This window comes from Seriola lalandi, unplaced genomic scaffold, assembly GCF_002814215.2.
Source record: "Seriola lalandi dorsalis isolate HSWRI2012SDOR001 ecotype SW California unplaced genomic scaffold, Sedor1 jcf7180002054578, whole genome shotgun sequence".
Lineage (NCBI taxonomy): Eukaryota > Metazoa > Chordata > Actinopteri > Carangiformes > Carangidae > Seriola > Seriola lalandi.
Genome location: NW_019525131.1, coordinates 54,576 through 73,684, shown reverse-complemented (window position 1 = coordinate 73,684; position 19,109 = coordinate 54,576). Strand labels below are relative to the sequence as shown.

The window sequence follows — 19,109 nt, the reverse complement described above, 5'->3', positions numbered from 1 at the left end:
TGAGTGACCATGTGGAAACATATTGTGCATCTACGTACACAGAGGTGACAGTACTCTGACAAATGATTAAAACTAGGGGGCGCCACCATGAAACAAAAACATTTCTCTCTCTTGGTTTCAGATGTATTCCTGAGAGGACAGGACAGGTGGTTGACGGAGCAGGTGTGTTTGCTGCAGCAGACACAAGCATGACGTTTAATTTCAGCAGCACTTTAAAAACTCTGGCTTCAGTATCAACGCAAACAGGATCAAACCTACCTGAGAGAGCAAGGCACACATGAACACAATATTATAACACTATCTAGTTTTATATCATTTATTCCAAATGTGTAAAATGATGGTTAGTGTGTGTGTGTGTGTGTGTGTGTGAGTATGTTCAGTACATGTGTGTCCAGGTTCATAGTGTGTTAATACAATGTGGATCTTATTTTCAGAGGTTTGCTGATTAGTGATAATAACATTATACTCATTAGGTGGTTAATGACTGAGATCTGGAAACAGTGACATCACATCAGTGAGACAGAGCAGTTAGACTGTTCCTTCAGCTGTGACCTGCTGTACCTCAGGTGAGACACATCAACAGTTTCACAGGCAGGTAAAAGCCACAGCTGTCAGTGTGGTTCACATTCGTCTCACCACTAATAAAAGATGGATGCCACTTGTTCCTCCACCTTACATTTGGATGTGTGTGAGAGTGTTGATGTCAGGATGAACCTGCTTCTGCCTCCACCTCTTTCCCTCTGCACAGGCTCATCAACAAAATGGATGGACAAACACTGTATGTGTGTGTGTGTGTGTGTGTGTGTGTGTGTGTGTGTGTGTGTGTGTGTGTGTGTGTGTGTGTGCGCGCGTGTGCGTGTGTGTGCGTGCGCGTGCGTGCGTGCGCGCAGTCTGTCTGTCTGCATGGTGTTGCATCATTCTGGCTGGGCTGAAAGGCTGCTATGATGTAACTGGCAGTAATACCTCCAGACTGACAGAGGGAGAGAGAGAGAGCGAGCGAGAGAGAGAGAGACTGAGGAGATAGATGTTGAGGAGAGGGGGGGGGTACTGAGAAGAGCAGGAGATACTGAGGGGGAGTATTGAAGAGAGAGAGAGGGGGAGAGAGATATTGAGAAGAGAGAGGGAGAGACATACTGATGGGGGGATACGGAGGAGGGAGAGAGAGAAAGAGATACTAAGGAGAGAGAGAGCAGGAGATACTGGGGAGAGGGGGGTGTATGGAGGGAAGAGAAAGATGAAGAGAGCAGGACAGAAGAGAAGAGCAGAAGGAGACAGTGAAATGTGTGTGCATTCATTTCAGTTTACTGACACACACATACACACACACACACACACACACACACACACACACACTCTGTCAGTCACAGGTTCATAACCCTGTTTATTCTCCTCACAGCTGCTTGTAGTTCTCTGATAGAGGATCATTGTGTTTAATAACTGTCTGGTTATTTGATATCGACTGTGACGCGGCTGAATGTTGATATTTCATCAGATGTGAAAGGTAGAACTAGAGATAGAGCAGGAAAACCCAGAATAAGAATACGAAGGAAGTGGGTCACATGACTTCAAATCAAAATCAGGATTATTTCAAACTTTTACCTCAATTACAATTAATGATCGATTACTTTGGTGTGTGTGTGTGTGTGTGTCTCTGTGTGTAATCTCTCTCTCTTTTTTAACCATGCTCTCTTCATATTCTTCAGTGTGATTGTGTCCAAGTGATTAAACAAACTGTTGGTGTGACCTCTGGTCTCTTTCCATGTAGCATCCACCACTTTCTGGTGTTCGTGACTGATAAGACCAAATCTTTAGATCATGCGACGCAGCCATGAAGCGAGAGACAAAATGAAAACCAAGACGTTCCACAGCCACAACACAGACACTAAGATGGCTTCTTATTTCTACATACTAAAACCCTTTCTCATGTACTAGCATCATCTTGATTACTGTAACTTCCTGTTTCCAAATGTTTGAAAGAAAAACTTGAACTGCTTCAGCAAAAAGGATTCTTACATGAACAAAAAGCATAGCTCTTTAATTTGTTCTGCACAGTGCAACATTCAGGGAAATCTTTGTCTTTATCAGCCTTCTTCAGAAATGATCCAGTTTGTTCAACTTTTTCTGAAGGAGCACTCTGAACCTTTCATCCTTCATACAGCAGACATGTTTATCATGCCTGTTATTAAATCTGACATTTCACATCACAGTTGATGAACAAATACTGTTAAACTGCTGTTAGACTAGTGTGATAGTACTGTGAATAATACAGTATTTCCTAGGTACGGTGTATTGAAAAGAGGAGACATTACTAAAGTTGAATATTTATAAAAACAAAAATAACCTACAGACAAAAATCAGTAGCCCTTTTCCAAACAGTTTCCAATGAAGACTTCCCAGATGTTGTGTGTAACAAACCATGTGGCTGGTCAGGTTCTAATTCTGCTGTCAGAGAGCGGCATTCAGACACTCTCACTGTTTGACAAGCACTTTGTTTAAAGCAGACTGAGGCTTTTACATAATCGCTTTCTGTGGTCGCATGCAGCCGCTGTACAGACTTTACCTCAGACAGTGGAGAGCTCTTTCAATATGTATCTGCCTGTGTGACGTGTGCTGAGGTCTCTGTAGCTGTGCAGTGTATTAAAATCTCATTAGGATATATTAGAAACATTTTCTTTATGTTTGAAGTCTGCTGTTGCATTTTTAGATAGTTTTCTAGTTCTGTCGACAAGAAAGATGTATTTTTCTCCATATATGAGAAATTTAGCATTTTTCTGTTGTGTATAGTCGATTTTTTGTTTTATAAAAGATAAGAAACACAAAGACGCTTTGTTCCAGAGGCCTCCAGGGACCCTTGATCAGGTCGCAGGCAAGATGAAGAATCAAACTGGTCATAACTTCATCTTTAAGACATGTCCTGTGACTGAACCTGTGTAAAATGTCCCATCCCTAACTGCTCCTTATCCCTTCTTCTGCTCAGGTGTTCCCACACCAACGGAGGAGGTTCTGCACCACACGCTAAGCATGCTGGTCCGTGAGCGGAAGATCTACCCAACACCTGAGGGATATTTTATCGTAACGCCTCAGACTTATTTTATCACTCCGAGCCTAATCCGAACCAGCTCCAAGTGGTACCACTTAGACGAGCGATCCGTCGAGCGACACCAGCAGCAGCAGCATCAGAACCAACAGCAGCATCAGCAGACGCAGTGCACCTCCCCGCTCTCCGGCACCATCACCCCGTCCACCTCCGGAGGCGTGCGAGACCGAACACACCAAAAGTCCAGCCAAAACCACAGTGGGGGAGGTGGAGGAGGTGGGGATTCTTTTTACAACAACGCTTACCGTGGAGACGACCCCCCAAGTCACCACACCACCCTGCAGCGCCGATCCCCCAAAGACCACCGAGAGGCGTACTCGTCCCCGCATTCCCCGCAAACACCTCCTCAGCAAACAGGAGGCACCACAGAGAAGAGCCGCAGCACCCTCGGGTTCCCCTTCAAGACGGACACGCTCACCAAGCACCGAGGAGGGGGAGGTGGCGGGGGAGGAGGGGGAAGCGGGGGAGGAACTGCAGAGATAGAGAAACAAGCCAGTGGAGGAAGTGGTACAGGAAGTCGAAAGTTTGGTTTGAAGCTGTTCCGTCTGAGTTTTAAGAAGGACAAGGCCAAGCAGCTGGCCACCTTCTCTGCACAGTTCCCGCCTGAGGAGTGGCCGCTGCGCGACGAGGAGGCGCCGAGCCAGCTGCCACGCCACGTAGAGATGGAGATCATCCGCAGGATCAACCCCGACCTTACTGTAGAGAACCTCGCCCGGCACACGGCAGTCATGAAGCGTCTCGAAGAGGAGCGTGCTCAGAGGAGCAAAGCATCATCAGCCAATCAGAGCTCTAGGAGTAGGAGAAGCGGGGGAAGACACAGGAAGCAATCGCAGACCAAACTCAGCCGCTCACATAGCAAGACGAGGGCGTCCCGCGGTGAGCCGAGTGACGGCTCCCACCTGGAGTTGGCCGACAGGGACTATAGAGCCTACTCGTCCTCGCTGGCTCGGTCGCCAAGGGAACACGCCCTGGCCATGGAGCGGCAGCGGGCCCGGCTTCACCTGGCGCACAGCAACCCCAACATCCTTGACTCCTCCCACCTGCCTGTCACACCAGAGTGGGATGTGTCTGGAGAGCTCGCCAAGCGACGCACAGAAATGCCTTTCCCTGAGCCAAGCCATGGCCCATCAGCCCACCACTCCAAAGTCCACCGCTCGCACTCCCACACCCAGGAGAGGAAGTCCAGGAACGAACGCAGCGACAAGGCCAAGGAACGTTCCAGATCCATGGACAATTCTAAAGGACCGCTCGGAGCCGGGTTGATTGGACCCCCCGATTACTATGACGACCGGAGCCGTTACTACACTGACGATGGCACCCTGCGAGCCAATCAGAGCTCTTCTCACTATTCTCGTGCCACGCCCCCCTCGGCTAAACTGCTTGGGGATTCTCTGGGGTTGGATGGCGGCAGGAGCTTAGAGAAGAGTAAGAGCAGGGACAGCCTTCCTGCGTACTCACCCAAACCACTGCCCACCTCTGTACCTCCTGATGATTACTTCCAGTGCTCTGGTTCCTCTGAGGCTGTTCTCACAGCAGCAAACTCGCTGGGAACTCTGGGTAAAAGTAGCCATGATGGATTAAAAGTAGGCAACACTGACAGGCAAACAGACAGACAGACACCCCACCCCCAAGAAAATAAGGAGGACTTAAAGGTGGGACCTAAGGGTGGCAGCCTGCCTCCTATACCTCTCTCTATCCCCGACCCCCCCCTCCCTAATGGACGACCTCCCCACAGTGCCTCCTCTGGGCAGGAGAAACGTAAGGAGATCTTTAGCAAAGACACACTCTTCAAACCTCCTCCGAGCCTCCCTCTGCCCGGCTACAGCTCCCTGAGAAAACCGCCCGCCCTCGCCTCCTCTACTCTGTCCTCGTCTTGCGATGCACTTGATTCCCAGGAGGCCTTTGATGCTCCCAAACCTCTGGTGGCCACACCATCTGCCCCCCCACAGGGGACCGAACCCACTACCAGTGCTGCAGAGGCCTCCTTCGACTATTACAACGTCTCAGATGACGATGAACTTGATGAGGGAGGGACTAAAAGTCGAGGGGAGAACGAGAAGGCCGGAGGAGGCGTGGTTGGGATTGGAGGGGGTGGAGCAGGCACCATGCAGTGGCTGCTGGAGAGAGAGAAGGAGAGGGACCTACAGAGGAGGTTTGAAAGAACCCTCACCTTCCCTGGTGCTAAAGAGAACCTTCCCGAGTCCAGTCAGAACCAGCAGTCAGCCCACTCTGCTAGACTGGACAGTATGGACTCCAGCTCCGTCACTGTTGACAGTGGATTCAACTCTCCACGGTGAGAACATGTACACTGAGCAAAACAATACCAACTTCAACAATAAGACAAAGACATTCACACAAAGTAAAAAGATAATTTATTGTAGACCATACTCAACATTTTCACTTTGTTACAACTTCATTTTTTCATTTGGAAAAAGCTAATATTTGCCATTAAATCAAGTATAGTTTTACTTATGAATGAACTAATTAAAAGAGTCTAATTTTGTTAAAGGCAATTTTATAAAATTTTCTCAAGTTATATTTCTGATTCAGTACATACTTCAAACTCTAATTATACTCTAGTCAATATGTTTTCCTTTGTCACAAGCCAAAACGTTACTTAATGCCAGTCAGTGTTGTGCATGAACATGAACGTGTTCAATGAAACAGTGAACGCTGAACTGAACAAATCAGTTTACAAATGTTGAATGTGAACAAATCTACTACTGCTGAAGCCAGTTTGTTTGAGCTTTTGAAGCAGTTTTATGAACAAACAAGTGAAGACTCAGACAGATTATATTTATATACGGATTTTAAATGTAACTCATGTCTGTGATTCTTCAGTGGTGTTCAGTAATTCATTTAGTTTGGGAGTGGCAATGATGGAGGTTCCATTGGAAAAGAATATTGGCCTTTATTTATTTTTAAAAAATGGAACAAATGATCATGAACTAGTTCATTCTTGGAACTGTGAACTATGTTCAAAAAATTAACTATGAATCTGAAGTAGTTCATTTTCATCTGTATGAACTGAACTTTGAACTAGTTCTTTTTTAAGTGTGAACTGGCACAACACTGATGCCAGTCAATGTATAAACATATTTACCAAAGCTTAATTTGCTATAATCTAAAAAAGAATTTTCACTTCAGATGAAACTAAAAGATTTTGTGACAATGGTTGTTTAAGTTAGTTTACTTACTATAAATGAAAATCCTGAAGTTTATTGTCACCTTTTCTACTGTTATGTTCTGAGAAAAAAACACCAAAAAATGAATAAAATCAGTAGTGGATTTTACCGCCAGTAAAGCTGCTTTAAAAACCTAAAATTAACTACTTGTCTTTTCAATAAGTTTTTTAAACTCTCTTTCTGTAACCTCAGTCACATAAATTGAAAATATAAAACTGGTTTGTACTTCTCTCCTCTAACACCTGAGATATGTCATGTAAGTGTAAAAATCAAAGTAAAAATATAGTTCAGTTTCTGTGGGTGATGAACAGAGGTTGGTCTTTTGTTTACTACTGAACTGCTGGTCATTATGAATTTAACGTTAATCACATTTTCAGTGATAATATCAGAGCCAGAGTTTTTATAGCACAGACAGAGTTGAGTTGGGTTGACAGAGAGAATCAGAAGTTAAGGCCAGTTTTGAAATAAAGTCTGTTTCTCTCATTCACACTGGCCTCTTCCATTATCCTGCAATTTAAACACAAACTATAAAACAAAACAACAACAGCATGCTGTATTTGAATGTCTTAACACTCAGACTGCACTCTGACATCTGTGCCACTTTCTGTTGCTCTGTCTCCATGAATATTTTCTGCAAGGCATCAAAAGTGTATTTGAGCTCACTATGGCCCTGTTCAGACCTGTTCAGACCTGGTATTGACATTCATCTCAGGTGATCCACACCCAAGTTGCATTGAGGACGTATTTGAGATCTGGTGACTCAGACCACATTCAGAGGTCATCTGGCCACATGTGGACACATTCTTTTAGCAGTGTGAACGTGAATGTGTCCTAAGTCACATTGAAGCACTGACTACTCTACTGACTACCTCCGCTACAGTCTGATTGGTCCCAACACAGTTTATAATGAACAGAAATATTTTACAATTTCAAATGGATAAAACTTTATTTCACTGTAGCTTTGAGCAGAGCAATGATTCACTCAAAAACTCTGTGCCCTTCTCTCTCTCTCTCTCTCTCTCTCTCTCTCTCTCTCTCTCTCTCTCTCTCTCTCTCTCTCCCTCTCTCACTCTCTCACTCACACACATACACGTGTGCTAGGGCTGTCACATCACAAAAAAATCAAGATCGAATGAATTTGAAATGACCCATAATTCGTTCGAATTAATATGCCCGCCTCCCAAAACACCACAACACGTCATTATTTTCATTACTTTAAACTTCTGACGGCTGTATGAACTCATCGTTTTCCTTATGCCTGCCACTTCTACCTTGCTCTCAATAAAACAATGCTTAAAAAAAATGTGCTACACTTTTCATTCAGTGAAACACAAAGTCTCAAAGTGCTACAGTAACATAGAATACACAGTTTGACAGACAACAGGAGGGAGCTCCCACACCTTTGAACTAAAAATGCACCAAGGTAAAACATGGAACCAATAGTCAAGCCAAACGATCCGACCTAATTTCATTTATATTATTTGCCAGAAACACTAGTCTATCAACATGATCCGGATTAGTTCGGCTCTCTCTTTATTAACAATATTACTACTGATGGTCTAATGCGCTTATACAGACCGCAGCCTACATTTCCAAGAGGTCATTACACCTCGAATATGAACTTAACACCCCACATTCAAACAAATGTTCAAATTTCGAATAAAAAGTGACAGCCCTAACACACACACACACACACACACACACACACACACACACACACACATACACACACACATACATTGTTAACAGACATGTCTGTCTGATTGGCTAAAAACAACAACAAATACATTTTTATTTGTATATAAAGCAGGAAGTGAGATCCAATCACAAGTGGTCACTAAGACTGGTGTAGAGATGCATTTTAAATTCAGGTGTGAACTGACAAATTGAGAGCTGAATATACCAGGAGCATGTTAATACCAGGTTTGAACAGATGTGAACAGGGCCTTTGATAACTCACATTTGGAGCATAGATGCATGGCACGAACATGGCACATGCATGTGCGCCTGATGGCAACTCATTAAGGACTTCAACACCTTCAGTGACAAACTCAGTGCCCCCCCCCCGATGACAAACATTAACACTGGACACCTCAAGACATTTGTGAGAAAGTTATTCTGATAAAACTACACAAACAATCCTCCCAATCAAATATCAATAAAAAACTTACACTAGGGTTCTAATGATGCGAAAATGTAATGACTTACAGCAGGAAGTTCACTGTGGCTCCTCAAGATGTTTTTCTCAGAAAACATTTGACTTAATCACGAGTAAGGCATTGGTACACGTATTAATCATAGCTCTCCTCCAAAAACGTATTTACTAAATAATACTACAATACAGTAGTGTGCAGCACATACTTCAATTAAGATTCACTACTAATTGACTACTATTTAAATGTGGTCAGTTCACTTTGTGAGGACGGCTGATGACATCTTGACCAGTGGCTCAAAGGTGAATACCAAGTCCTGCAGGTACATGAACAACTGAAATAGATGCACAGATAGAAACGGCGGCATCCATAATGTCAGTCTTCGAGCTTATAATGTTAACGAAGCTCAGACCACAGTCTTTGCATTTCCACATTTACTGGAAGACTAGGAAAGAAAAAAAAAAACCTTCCCCCTTACACATTTGACACTTACTACAGTTTACAAACTGAAGCATGCTGCTACATTTACCTTTGCTCTATAGAAGAAGATTTGAAATAAATAAATACATAGATATCTTGGCATTTACTTCTTCAGCAGGAAAGCCCCTTTTAAAGAGACTAGATATTAATTTAATTTTACTAGTTCATATTGTTCAAACTTGCAACTTGTTAAGTATTAACATTTATCTCCATAAACCTTTTGAACTGATCACACCATTCCCAAAACCTTCTTATAATAATATATAAACAATTCAAAAGCTGAAATAAGTGAGTAGGGTTACACAAAAAAAACAATGATTTCTTTTTCGGCACAGTAACTGAAATATAACATAATGATAATAATAATAATAATGATGATAATAACAACAATAATAATAATAATAATAATAACATTTAAAAATTAATTTAAAACATATATAAAACTTATTTGTTATTATCATCTGGTAAAATGAAATGATGTTACATGGTTTGGATAACTTTGAGGCTAAAAATACAAATATATAATAAATAATAAATATATTATACAATAAATTTTAATACCATCATGTAATTTCTATTACACACAAATTCAGATGACTGAAATCACATTTACATACTGTCTGTAAGTTCAAAGATGAACTTTGGTTCATTTTGGGACCAAATTGTCAACATGTTTTTTTTCCAGGAGAGTTAGCATTATCCATAATTGTTATTTTTCATTATAATTAGGGCATTACATACTGTTGATATTGTACTATACTGCATCACACTGACAGATGTAAGTATGGAACATTCATTCTTCTCCTCTAATCAGGTCTCATTATCTAATACTTAATCCACTCTCATCATTAGGGTCCGAACAGCTTTGTGTCTCATCTCACTGCAGCTGACGTTTGCAAGAACAAATCATGTCCCACTCTCAAAAAGAAAAAAAGTATTATCAGCAGTTTTTCAACAGACAAAATGTGGGTCAGTTTAGCATTCAGTATGAATCTGAATCCAGGAAAGTGACAAACTGAGAGGCTGAGGTTGTTTCCATGGTGTGGCAACTCATTTTCTAACACAATACAATGATGAGAAACACATGCCTCTAAATCTCTGTCATTAATTAATGAATTAAAGGACACATGTCGAGTTGAATAGTTGTTCAGGCGGATGTCACCGAGTCCCCACAGTGGTTGACCTCTGAACTCTCCAGCATCGTGTTTGTATGTGGCTGGAGTACTCACAGCGCAGTGTGAGCACTTATGCGAAAACCTGGCAAGCTTTAAGTAATGAGGTGTGTCCTCATGACAAAACTGAGGTGAATCACATCATCAGGGTTTCTAGAGGCCAGTTGGATGTTGTGCCAAACTGTGGAGAGCAATATCAATGACCAAAGTACAATACGAGCCACTAATGTACAGCATCAACAGTATTGGTCAAAATGGCTCACTGCAATCTTGGTTCCATGAATGAGTGCATCTTTCACATTCTGCCACAGCTTTAATCACTGGTTTGTTTAAATCAGACCCATAAAAACCTCCCTAACATCACACAACCCTTTATTCTTCTGCTTGTCACTTCCTCCTTTATTGTACATGTTTCAACTAGCTGACGTGTGATCCTTCAGAAAAAAAAAGTTGTGTTCTGATTAAGGCATTAATGCTAGACAGGCAGAATAAAGATAATTGAGAGATTCTTGCCAGCTCTGTAATCCTTGACAGGTTGTAGATAGTCTATACTGAAGGTCTGTCCTGTACTCCGCTGACTGTCTCTACAGCTGTCTGAAGGCAGCATGCAGTCTCTAACAGGAGTGATGATGTCACTGCCAAATCATGATGATACACAACAGATCTGCTGGTTAAATGTTTGCAACAAGAACCAGACTCTTGCAAAACAGCCACAAAACCCTCCGTGTACATCAAACTCATAGATCAATTAAAATCTGTCTTTCCACTTATGACTCCCTCAGAATTGTCCCTTCTTTCCTCTGCCCCAGCAGCAGCTGTGTGCTCGGCCTTTTTTTTTTTAAAAAGTTTGACCAGTAACACCTGCAGCTCCACATTTTTAATTACAGCACAGGTAAACAAGTCGCGGTGATTACATCACAGAAGAGAGAAATCAGCCTTTTGGAAGCCATGATTGCTTTTTTTCACCAAAATAATATGCAGCAAAATGATAAACACGTTAAATAAATCAAAATAAAAGTTTGGCTAAAAAGAATTGGAGCAAGAATTTGCTGATGGACACAGTCTGTTGAGAATGGTTCCAATCCAGCTGGTCATTAAATGTGTAATCCTACCCCTGACCCTGTATGACAGATGTGAGGGTCAGGGGTTATGTAGTCCTATTGTCCATTTCCTGTTTTTTGTCTCTCTCTTTGGTGTTGCGGTGGTATTATGTCTCACTGTGCGTCTCTGTCTCTCTACAGAACACGGGAGAGTCTAGCGTCTAACACCTCTTCCATAGTGGAGAGTAACCGTAGGCAGAACCTGGCACTGAGCCCCGGCCACCTCGGCATCACTACTGGCAACGGCCCCCCCTTCTCCTTCCGTACAATCCCGGAACCTGCTGGCACCCAACCAGAGAAACTCCAGAAGCCCAGCGCCTGCCTTGCTTCAATCACCAGCGTCTAGGGGCGGAACTAAGGGTTGGGCGGGATGCTGAGAGCCAATGGACAGGGGCCAGAAAATAAAAGTTCCACCCACAAGGACTGTTACACCTTTAGACTGACAGACTGACTGAACCAGTGGAGCTGCGACAGGCCCACTGTGGAACTATAGCTGTTAACACACACACACACACACACACACACACACACACACACACACCCTGACAGATACAAACTTATTTAGAACACCAGGAAACTGCTCTTTCAGACTCAGACACACACGCACGCACGCACGCACGCACGCACACACACACACACACACACACACACACACACACACACACACACACACACACACACATACATACATACACACCAGGCCACTGGGCAGACTCTTGACCATGTCACACACTGCTGTCGTGTTGTTTCACTTATGTGGGTTCTAGTTGTGTGTGTGTGTGTGTGTGTGTGTGTGTGTGTGTGTGCGCGTGTGTGTGTGTGTGTGTGTGTGTGTGTGTGTATGGGGGGGTTATGTTTGTATAATCTGTAATCTCAGGTCATGTTATTTCCACTCCCATTCCAGCTGCTTCAGATCAGTACATCTCCCTCTAGTGGTGTGTCCTGGCATTACACATTGAAGAGACGCAGTTCTGCTGACTACTGCTACTGATACTACACACACTCACTGATGCAGCTCTCTATGAGCTCTCCTCTAACATCCATCACTGGCAGACACCCTGTGAGGTGCAGCGACAGGAAATGCAACAGTGTGAGGTGGTGAGACAGTCAGTCGAGTGACCTGTCTGTACCATGACAGTCTGTAGAATGAATGTGAGCAGTTCTGCCTGGATGCCATGATGCTCATCTGAGCTGCGTGAACACTGTTTCCAGTTGTTAGCCAGCTGTGGTGATGTGTACGGACAGCCTGAGGTGCAGCTCCAGGGATGGGATTTTGATTCCGGACTGTTTAGATCTTTCACTTTTGTCTCTCTCTTTACGTTGCTGCTCATGTCCACTGGATGCAGCTGCCAGGAACAGTCCTCTGGGTGCATGCTGTTTTCTCCACTCCACTGTCCTATATGTCGTAGAAACGACAGGGCGGGGCGCCTCACAGCAACAAGGTTCTGTGCTGTGTCTGCAGGTCCAAAGACATGCAGGTTAATTTCCGGTAGGTGTGAATGTGAGCGTGAATGGTTATTTGGGTCTATATGTAGATAGACTGGCAACCTGCCCAGGGTGTACCCTGCCCTCGCCTAGTGTCAGCCCCCCTACAACCATTAAAAGGTAAACTGTACATCTGATGGATGAATGGAAATAAGACTCTATTGATCCCTGAGGGGAAACAGTGTTTCACCTGTGCACAGAGGCTGAGAGGCATATACAATATATACACAACAATTCACAGTGGTGTTCACATACAAACTGCTGAGGTCCTGCTCTGTCCTGTTAGCTTGTACATGTATTGATACTGGCTGCTCAGGTAACTAACACACCACTAAACCCATAGTTAAACTTCACCGCATTCCTCTCAATTGACTTTGACTTTTTTTCCTTATATTATTATATACTTGAACTCAGTCAGTTAAGGTTTATTTCACACATTTTTCCTCATTCAGGTCCAATCAAGGTGCAGACAGTAGGTGCTCGTTATATTCTTTTATTGGCTTGGCAGCCAGCTGAGGTTACCTGCAGATACAGTACCTGCTCACATGAACACCTGAGCATGAACAGTATAGATGTCCCACACATCTACGCCGACAGATCTTTAAAGGTCAGGAGAGACCTCCAACACTCAGAGGGTGGGTTGTTTTTGAAGCCTCTGCTTCACCTCTGCCCTTCAACATGGATCCCTGCACTAGATGCCAGAGTCCAAGCAGGACCTCAATGAACCCTTAGGACAAGAAAAGCTCTCAAAAACATTTCAGCATCTGTTACCTATATACATGAAGTGAGAGGAGGGTGGGGAGTGGGTGGAGACAGAGGAAAAAATATTAACTAAACAACATTTGACACAAAGCACCTTCATTTCAGTAAAACACCTGAAGCAGAAAAACCCAGCGACAGTAAATGTGTGAAGATCAGGCAACGTGAAGATGTGATGCAGCTGCATCCAGTGGACATGAGGGGTCAGTCACATCCCTGTTGAGTTTCATAGCAAAGCTGTTCTACAGTGAGAATTTAACCAGCAAAAACCACTGAGTATTTTTGTCGATGGGTTAATGACATTAAAATGATAAGCATGAATCCTGGAATCAGAGAAGGTGGATTGTGCTGCTTGTAGAGGTCCAGGACCAGGACCAGGACCAGGACCAGCAGCAGCTGTACGGCACTCGAGGTGGCTGAGCATCCAACAGTGATCCGGAAAAAAAAGCATCCACACCAGTGTTATACACAACAAGCAGGGATGTGACTTTATCTTTTGATTTCACTGTTCCTTTGTTTCCACACAATTTTGCCACTCATTTGCATTTCTGTGAAGTTCATGACAGTTTGAATCAGATCCCTGAGCCGCTCTCACTCCTGGTGCTATATGTATTATGGTCAGTGAAGGCCATGATAATAATCATAATAAAGAGAGTGATGATATAGTTGGAATATAGTATTAAATGGCTGCTTACACGTATATAATAGGTTTCACCTGAATACTTTTGGCAATGGCCATTTAGTCCCTTCTATGAAGCAATTGATTGAACAGACAGACACACGGACAGACAGATGGGCGACCACTGACTATGGCACAGGGGGGGTGTGAAATAAGACCCGCACTCAAAATGTGTTGGTCTCATTATAAAACTGGACCGGAGCTGATCTGGATTTACCTTTCTTGAAAAATCCTGCAGTCCTATAGGTCGGTCATTTCCCATTCTCCTATAGGCTCAGGGAGCTGTCAGTCATCCCAGTGTTGTCGTCCTATAGGCTCCTCTACAACTACCTCCACAGCAGCAAAAACACAGCCCATCCTTTCTACTGTCACGCTGTCATCAGCCTCTCGCCTGTGAATGTCTACACACACACACACACACACACATACATACAACCACACTACACAACAAAGTGCTGGACTCCCTCCTGTTTTCCCATCTTCATTAACAAGTTTTCTTCTAATGGTACATGATAGCATTGTGGTTCAGCTGCCAACCACGCCCCCACCCCCAACCCCCCCACTCCTCCTCATCATCATTATGGCCTCTAGTTCCTGTACAGAACAAACCTGTGGATCCCAGAAAGGGACTGAAACCCAAGTAGATGTATAACCATGAATCCTGACATACAGTAATGCACACAGATGTAAGCATCAGATTCAGTTAGGAAATGTTACTGGACTGTAAGACACTGGATATACAGTAATTAGCCCTAAGGCAGGTCAGTATGCTCAAAACAAACTAGTTTGTGTCGTCTGACTGTTTAAAGGCAGTATTTCTTCCTCTTATGAATCCCTGCACCCGCCTTGAAGTGTGCTCTCAGTATCCACACTGGAAGGCCATCAGAGCCTCCTATTGGCTGCGTCCCACTGCCTTGTCGACAGTCTGTGAAAGAATTCTGTGTCTTTCGTGTGTCTTTGTAGTCTCAACATGATGAATCGTACAAACTATGATAATGATGACACTGTCGGACTGTCCTCAGAGACATTCATTGTGTTGCGCTCAGTAGTTCACACAAAATGAAGCAGAGAGAGTTGAAATCCTTTCTCTCCTCCACACACCTGTCCAGTCAGCGTGAGGTGGGTGTGACCATCAGATATTCGGTTTTGGGAAGTTACAAAAATTGCCAAACACAGTCCCTAAAGAGAGGTTTCAATTGTAGAACATCATGCAGTGATTCGATGCAAAACACCAAGGGAAACTCCCTCTGAATGAAGAATCACTATAACACAAACTGCGTTACATGCATTTGATCATTTTAGGTGTAGAAATACATCAAACTGTGTGACATGGACAGTTGTCACTCTCACCCTGAGTGAACTTGACTGATTCCCTGCATTCCTTGTTGCTATATATAGTTATCTACAACTGTTGGTCTGGGAGACTGTGCTAATTCCACAACCAACCACTAGGAGTCAGGACGAGAACTCTTACTGGTTTCCCACCTCCAAACACGTGTTTGTTGGCACACGTGACCAAGCCGAAGGTACTGCTACTAGGAGTCAAACTCCTGCAGTGGCAGACTAGAACTTCAATTCAAATCAATTAAATTTTATTTGTATATTGCCAAATCTTAACAAACATTATCTCAAGGCACTTTACAGGGTAAGAGACTTACTTTATTAAGTTTGAGACTTTATTATAGAGCAAAACCAACAGTTCCCACAGAGAGCAGCACCTGGCGAAAAACTTCCTTTAACAGGAAGAAACCTCCAACAGAACCAGACTCAGGGTGGATGGCCATCAGCCTCGAATGCCACTGCCATGTGCACCACATCTTACATGAAACTGTCTCGAACCCATTACAGAACAAGTGAAACAATTCCGGTACGCTGGCCACAGGAATAGGTTTTTACTTCCTGACCCAGTGCTGTGTTGGGATTTACTTTCTAGCACTGTATGTGGTTCTACTCTGCATCTCGCCATTACACAATGAAAGAGATCTACAGTTTTTTCCACCACTGCTTCTTGGGTTTTAGTCCCCAGGGACTACAATGCAAGGGAAACTCAAACCCTTGAGCCAATAATGTTCTGTTCTCCAAGTATTCTAGGACTGTAGTTGGTAGTCGACAGTGTCAGCAGGCTTGCAGTACTACTTAAGGGTTTTAGTCCCTCTTCTACTAATATTCTTGGAGTATACTGTACATCCTCTATCAGCATTAGGGTTCTTTTCTCTCCTCTAACCCAACAGTAGGCTTCCAATCCATTGCAAAGACCACAACACCAAGGCTTTAGCTCCTACTACATCCTTACCGTAGGGTTCTGGTTCCAGTTTTACCTCTACAGATGGGTTTGAAGTGCCAGCTGTACTCACATGGATTAGCCTTATCCCCGATTCTATGACAACAGACAGACAGGGAGTCCAGATTGTGTTAGTCAAGTTCTAGTTTCTGTTCTACCTTTACCATGTCCCTACAAATACAGTAGTTTCAGTCTCTTGTACCACTAATCTTGGGTTTACCACTACAGTTGAGTTTTTGTCCCTACGGTGAGTTTATTCTCTGTTGTACCACAGCTACAGAGGGGTTCATGTCTCTGTTCCACCAGTAAACTAGGACTGCCCTGCCTGGTGGAGGTCATGGGTTCCATCCTTCTGTCTGATGTTTGCACTGCCCCCTTACCCCCCAACCCTCCCTGCAATTCTCTGGCCCAGTGGTCCTCCATCAACCCATCATCCCCCCCAGCCACAGTCCTGTAACCTTCTATCCCTTTTCTACACTGACAGTCCATCAAATGTCTTCCCTTAACATCGGCGGTGGTATATAAAAATGGAGGTTCAACAATAACATTGTTTCTAATGGTGACGGTATGTCATACCTGTAAATGATGTTTATCTGTCATGCCTAGTCAAATAATTTAAACAATAAAGAGAGGGATTTTTTAAATGTCTATAATATCTGAAAGTCCCTTTGATGTGTAGTACTGGTGTTACCGTTGTTGTAGTGTATGTGATACCCAATGGGGATTGTGTTACTTTTTAAGATAATAAAATAACAATGTTTGGTTACACCACTGTTGTGCTTTAATGTGATCACTGTCACTGCCTTACTAGAAAGCATCACTGCAGGCGCTGGGCCAGGCTTGAGACAGGTAAAACAGGGTGCAGAGACCTGGGGAGAATGAAGGACGTCGTGGGGGTTTGTTTGATATTCAACCGGGGTTGCCAGAGAACGCTATTCCCATGCTTTTGGAATACTTTTTGAAATAAAATATGCTGTACACCGTCATACTCAAATTCATACTGGCAACTGTCTAATTGCTGAGGTTGACGGAGTCACAGGCTGAGCATTCCTACAGGGGAGAGAGTTACAGCTCACAATAAGGAGTGTAATTATACACACACTACATGTGCATGCCAGGCTTTTGGAAAACAGTGTCAGGAAAGAGTAACAGCTGCACACTGATACTGAGACACAAATGTATTTAAATAGATAACATTTTTATCCCAGTCACATATTTGTCAGATCAGAATGTTTAACACTGGTTTTCATACCCATACACTGTGTAAACAGCCAAAAGAAAAAGGTTTGGCAGATGAATTGTATGTGTGTGTGTGTGTGTGTGTGTGTGCATGTGTGTGGTAATACTCCTTTCACCCACAAGAGGCTGAAGTGCACCACTTAACAGTCTAAATGGGACTAAAAGTATTGTTTTCTTTCAATTGATTTCAGAATTTCTCCATGTACTCTGAACACAAGGCATTTATATATTGTGTGTTAGCCAGTTATGTAGGCAGGTCATTTTTACCTGTCATCTGTTTTCACAGATGGAAGAACAAAGATAAGGAACTTAAGAAAGATTATCCTGGCAAATCATTTTTCCACCTGTTCTTAGGTCGTAAACACAGGAGAGAAAACACTTTAGCTCAGACTTAGAACATGGATCACCAGAATTTGTTTTTTCCACTTGCCCTTAGGGCTTCTGTATAAAAAAGAGCTGAGTAAGGCAAAATGAAAATCTTATTTGACATGTTCAATGTAGTTCATTTGATAAAGAAGAACTGAATTTTGTGAAAGTGTAGTAATATAGATTCCAATAGTTTCCAATTTATGTGATGTCCATCCATTCATCCATCCATTTTCTTCCACTTATCCTCTAGTAGGGTCGCGGGGGGGCTGGAGTCTATCCCAGCATCTTTTCGGGCGAGAGGACAGGTCGCCAGTCCATCGCAGGGCAACACATAGAGACAGACAACCATTCACACTCACAGCCACACCTATGGTCGATTTAGAGTATCCAATCAGCCTAGTCCCCATTTTGCATGTCTTTGGACTGTGGGAGGAAGCCGGAGAACCCGGAGAGAACCCACACTTGCAAACTCCACACAGAAAGATCCCATGTCCGAGCCAGGACTCGAACCCGGGTCGGTTATTTATAATTATTATTATTATTATTGTTTATAGTAGTAGAAATATTAAGGTCCTTTTTGGAGGCTCCAAGTGGCCATTTCTGAAAAAACAAAAGAAAACAAAAACGTAAAATATTCATCTTATATGGTATTGTTATCAAATTTGAACTTGGAAAAGGTCAGGCTGAATGCTGCCCCATTGTGTTTTCCAGCTAATAACTCACATGTGCAGTCATCTGCAGGCGTCTAGTTACAAAAAAATATTCAGGCGGAAAAAAAACCTGCCTATTTCAATGTGTTCAAACTCTTGTAACTCACTGCCAGTGCCACTACAGCGATTCTAACGGTTGGGGAAAAATCTTCAGAGCGTTACCTTTCAAGAGAGGCCACAACCATGCGTGTACTCCAATTAACTTTGGGTATGCCGTTTTAGGCTAATTTCACAGGAGTGATAAGAGGTTAAATTGAACATGATCAACAGGTGAAACTGTTACGTCACCTCTGGGAACCAAATAAAACAAGGTTTGTGGTTAAACTCAGACCTAAATGTCATTTAATAAACACAGGGCTGTAATACAAAACCAAATACAGTGAGTATGACTGGACTGGGA

The 19,109-nt window shown here is 43.3% G+C and overlaps 1 protein-coding gene across 3 annotated transcripts in view; it reads left to right on the top strand.

The window, feature by feature from the left end:
• LOC111663578 (storkhead-box protein 2-like) overlaps nt 1-17,159 on the top strand; it is a 96,189-nt gene extending 79,030 nt beyond the window's left edge. For all 3 annotated transcript variants that reach the window (XM_023417823.2, XM_087177019.1, XM_087177020.1), the window contains exons 3-4: nt 2,978-5,390; nt 11,329-17,159. In XM_023417823.2, the coding sequence (XP_023273591.1) occupies nt 2,978-5,390; nt 11,329-11,533 (2,618 nt within the window). In that variant the 3' untranslated portion in view covers nt 11,534-17,159. The remainder of the gene's footprint in view (nt 1-2,977; nt 5,391-11,328) is intronic.
• The last annotated feature ends 1,950 nt before the right edge of the window (nt 17,160-19,109 follow it).